This window comes from Citrus clementina, unplaced genomic scaffold, assembly GCF_000493195.1.
Source record: "Citrus clementina cultivar Clemenules unplaced genomic scaffold, Citrus_clementina_v1.0 scaffold_4, whole genome shotgun sequence".
In the NCBI taxonomy this organism is placed as follows: Eukaryota; Viridiplantae; Streptophyta; class Magnoliopsida; order Sapindales; family Rutaceae; genus Citrus; species Citrus x clementina.
Window position 1 is genome coordinate 6,399,141 of NW_006262274.1, and position 4,223 is coordinate 6,403,363.

General features: G+C 32.7%; 1 protein-coding gene across 1 annotated transcript; it reads left to right on the plus strand.

Annotated features, from left to right (window-relative positions):
• Positions 1-2,049: 2,049 nt before the first annotated feature.
• On the plus strand, positions 2,050-3,810 carry LOC18045300 (methylesterase 1). The gene is made up of 3 exons (XM_006436396.2): positions 2,050-2,448; positions 2,943-3,080; positions 3,365-3,810. The coding sequence occupies exons 1-3, from the start codon at positions 2,050-2,052 to the stop codon at positions 3,644-3,646; spliced, it is 819 nt and encodes a 272-aa protein (XP_006436459.1). The 3' UTR covers positions 3,647-3,810.
• The last annotated feature ends 413 nt before the right edge of the window (positions 3,811-4,223 follow it).

A 4,223-nucleotide genomic window follows, 5' to 3' on the forward strand; every position in this document is an offset into this window, starting at 1 on the left:
GGATCCCAAGAAATGGAAAATTTGAGGAATTTTATTGCAAAAAAATTAATTGTAAATGTAATATATATTACTTTTTATTTTATTTAGATTATATAAAAGTATAAATTTTTATCATATTTTATGTAATAGATTATGAAATTCTTCAGATTTTTCTTAATTTAGTTTTTTTAATGTAATTTTACATATTTAAAAAAAAATATGTCTAAACAATTTATTAAACATAAAATAAAAAGTAATTAAAACGTATGTCTATTTTGGTTATTATATAATACAACAACACTTTTGTAATAAGATTTACCAAACGCATGTACTCTACTTTTCAAACTCACAGCAACCGCAACAATACAGTTTACCAAACACCGAACTACTTTTTTAATCAGTAGCTTATTTCATCTGCACAGCACAAGCAGCTTATTTCATTAGCTTCCGCAATTCCAAATTGGCCCAACATCCTGACAACAAAATTATTTGAGAATAGATATTTATTTAAAGTGCACGAGAACAAATGAAACCGACGGAGAAAATTAAGAAAATGGCAGAAGCCAAGAAACAGAAGCATTTTGTTCTAGTGCATGGATCAGACCATGGAGCCTGGTGCTGGTACAAGGTGAAGCCAAGGTTGGAGGCAGCGGGTTTTCCTACATTTGTTTTGGTATAAACATTTGCGATATTTAATTAACCAACCGTTTTGGTTAGAGATGGCAAAAATACCCGCCCGGTCCGGACCCGGACCGTACCCGGGCGTTGCGGGCCGGGTAATACCCGGCCCGGGTATGAAGCCGGGTCAGTCTTGGGCATCACTTGATAAACTCGGAACCCGGATTTTATTAAAAAAATTATAAAATATATATTATTTTAAATATTTTATATTTATTTGACTCATTTATTATATATATATATATATATATATATAATTTTAAACACTTAAAGTTTATATTTTCATGTCAAATTTTATTGAAATAAATTTAAAACTTATAAAATTACCAAAAAATAAAAAATATATACACATAAAATATTAAAAAATATAAAATTCGGGTACCCGAATTAAAACCCGCCCCGGACTTGGACCCGGACCGGTTACATCCGGGCAGGGTCCGGTCATGGCAATACCCGGACCCGGCCCGGGGTTTTGCCATCTCTAGTTTTGGTTGTGCATATGCCAACTTTTCACTAATTAATGACAATTAATCATCGCTGCATGTGATCTGTTGATGCCCGAATAATAAGATGTGAGATTATAACTAGCACATTTAATTACTAATTCGGTCACTCTCATTTCCTTTCTTAGCATAATGCATTATTGTCACTCGATAAGACTAAAATGAAATGAAAGAAAGATTTTTTTTTTAATTTTTTTTCTATATTTACATTTTGATGTGACCAAGGTTTAACTGCGCTTGGACAACGATCTGCCTATTAATTAATAATTGGATGTGAAAAACAATATCTTTACATACTGTTGATGATGGCCAATTCCTAACATGTGAGTTGGAGAGAAAATAATTTTCGGATGACATATTTTGTTTTGTTTTGCTTGATACATTTCCATCTTAAATCAAACAACTTTTAAGGTTTTGAAAGCTTGACTTTAATTATATACGAGGACACTCATTCCCATCATTACATTGAAGAAAATTAAAGATAACATTGCTGGTTTATAATATCTATTGCCATTATTAGACTTGTTTGGTTTGAGAGTTTAAGTTCAAACAAAATAAACACTGTTTAATGATAGATATAACCTTTTAACAGATAAATTAAACTAGTTTTAATTTGCATAGGTCTTGAACAATCAACTTGTATGTAAAAATTTTTTCTGTTTCTCCTGAACATGTGCAAGGAATGAAGTAATTAATAAAAATCTAAGAGGGACCCAAGTGGTAAAATAAAGTTACAACAGTATTTTTTCTAATAAAGACATTTGAAACAGTATTTTATCTAATAAAGATATCTTTATTTTACTTTTAGTGAGCTAAGTGACTAAAGTAACAACATCCTGGCTACAAAGTTATTTGAGAATAGATATTCATATAAAGTGCACGAAAATAAATGAAACCAACGGAGAAAATTAAGAAAATGGCAGAAGCCAAGAAACGGAAGCATTTTGTTCTGGTACATGGATCAAACCATGGAGCCTGGTGCTGGTACAAGGTGAAGCCACAGCTGGAGGCTGCGGGTTACCGAGTGACGGCGCTGGACCTTGCAGCCACCGGCATCAACATGAAGAAAATCCAGGATGTTCATTCATTTTACGAATACAATGAACCTCTGTTGGAGTTTTTGGCCTCACTTTCGGCAGGCGAAAAGGTCGTACTTGTCGGCCACAGCGCTGGAGGCTTGAGTTTGGCCCTGGCAGCTGACAAGTTCCCACACAAAATTTCAGTTGCTATTTTCTTAACAGCATTCATGCCAGACACCAAACACCAACCATCTTATGTTGTGGAGCGGGTATTTGAATAATTTATTTCATTATTTGTTTATTTATTTGGATGAAGTTATCAACGATTCACCCATTATTTCTACTAATTCTAAAAAGAAAATACCAAAACCTTTGAGTTTGTGTCACTTTCCCCACCTTCTGTTAAAATTGTTAGAGAATCTTAGCAAACTGACTATTTTATTCTTGAAGTATAGTTTAACAAAAGGATAGAAAATTGATTCTTTTTACAGACGTTAGTATGTTAATTGTTTAAATTATCCTTATGATATCATCATAAGTTAAAGTCTCAATGTTAAAGTGGCGAAGTGATACACTTTGCAGATAATGGGTTCATTAAGCAAATTAAGAATTTTTGAATTTTTTTTCAATAGGATGAAAAATAGGTGATGAATTGATAATTTTGCCCTTTATGCATTACTATCAAATTAATTTATTACTCGTTTATGAAGTTAGAGGGCTTACAATTTTAATTTATTTGTAACTTTTTGTTTGTGCTGAAAAGTTTTTTGAAAAGATTCCAAGTGGGGAATGGTTGGACACTCAATTTTCAGTGATTGACTCATCAAATCCTTCTCGCAAGACAATATTTTTCGGTCACAACTTCTTGACTCTCAAGCTGTATCAGCTTAGTCCTCCTGAGGTATAAGCCTTCTTCTTCTTCTTCTTATTATTATTTCTTATTGAGATTTTCGATACATAAATTGTAATATATCCAGAAATTTATTCCCACTAATATTTAGGGAGGGATTTACACCGAATCCGCCTTTTTTTTTTTTAAATAGGGATTGAATCATTGAATTGAGCCCCATATGGAGCTCAATCTAAATCCCTCATCAGGCTAATTTACTGCATCATAGTTAAATTATTAAATGTCTACCAAACATTGTATAAGGTAATATTATATTTGTTTATTTTGATTAAAAGGATGTGGAGCTGGGAAAGATGTTATTGAGGCCTGGACTAGTATTTGTTGATGAATTATCCAAGGCAAATAAGTTCAGTAATGAAGGATATGGATCCATAAAGCGAGTCTATGTGGTATGCGATGAGGATATTTGTGTTCCTAAGCAATTTCAGCACTGGATGATCCAAAACAATCCTGTTGATGAGGTGATAGAGATAAAGGGTGTAGATCATATGCCGATGCTTTCCAAGCCCCATCAAGTTTTTGACTGTCTCTCTCACATTGCTCAAAAGTATGCTTAATTTATTACTAAACAATAATGATATGCCCACAACAGTTTGTAATTGAATTAGCAACTTACGTGGCATAATCATGACAAGTATTGCCATGATTTTTTATATACAACAAAGATATTTAGATGAAGGATATTGTCACCTTACATAATTACTTAGATGAATGGACCACATTCTGTTTTTATGCATTTGGGACATATCATGTGAATTGAATTTGAATTGTTATGTCATGTAATCAAAATGTGTCATCAGACATGACTTTGGGTAGCTTTCAAAATTTTAGACTAAATAGAAAAGAACAAAAGAAAAACAAATCCATTAACAAGAAGATATCGATGCTGCCTCTTCAAAAAAATGTTCAGAAAGTTTACCGTCGTTAATTAATACATTTTGAGACTCTAAATTAAATAGACCTGTGAAATTGCCTGAGTTGTTTAACCACTTGAACCACTGTTGGCCTATCTTGTTCGGATTTAGGAAAGACATTTAATGGCAAGCTCTGTGTGGCTACGCAATTGTTTCTCCTTTTCAGGCCATAAACCTTCTTCTCCAACAATTGCAGGATGTACAATCTCTTTAAAACTTT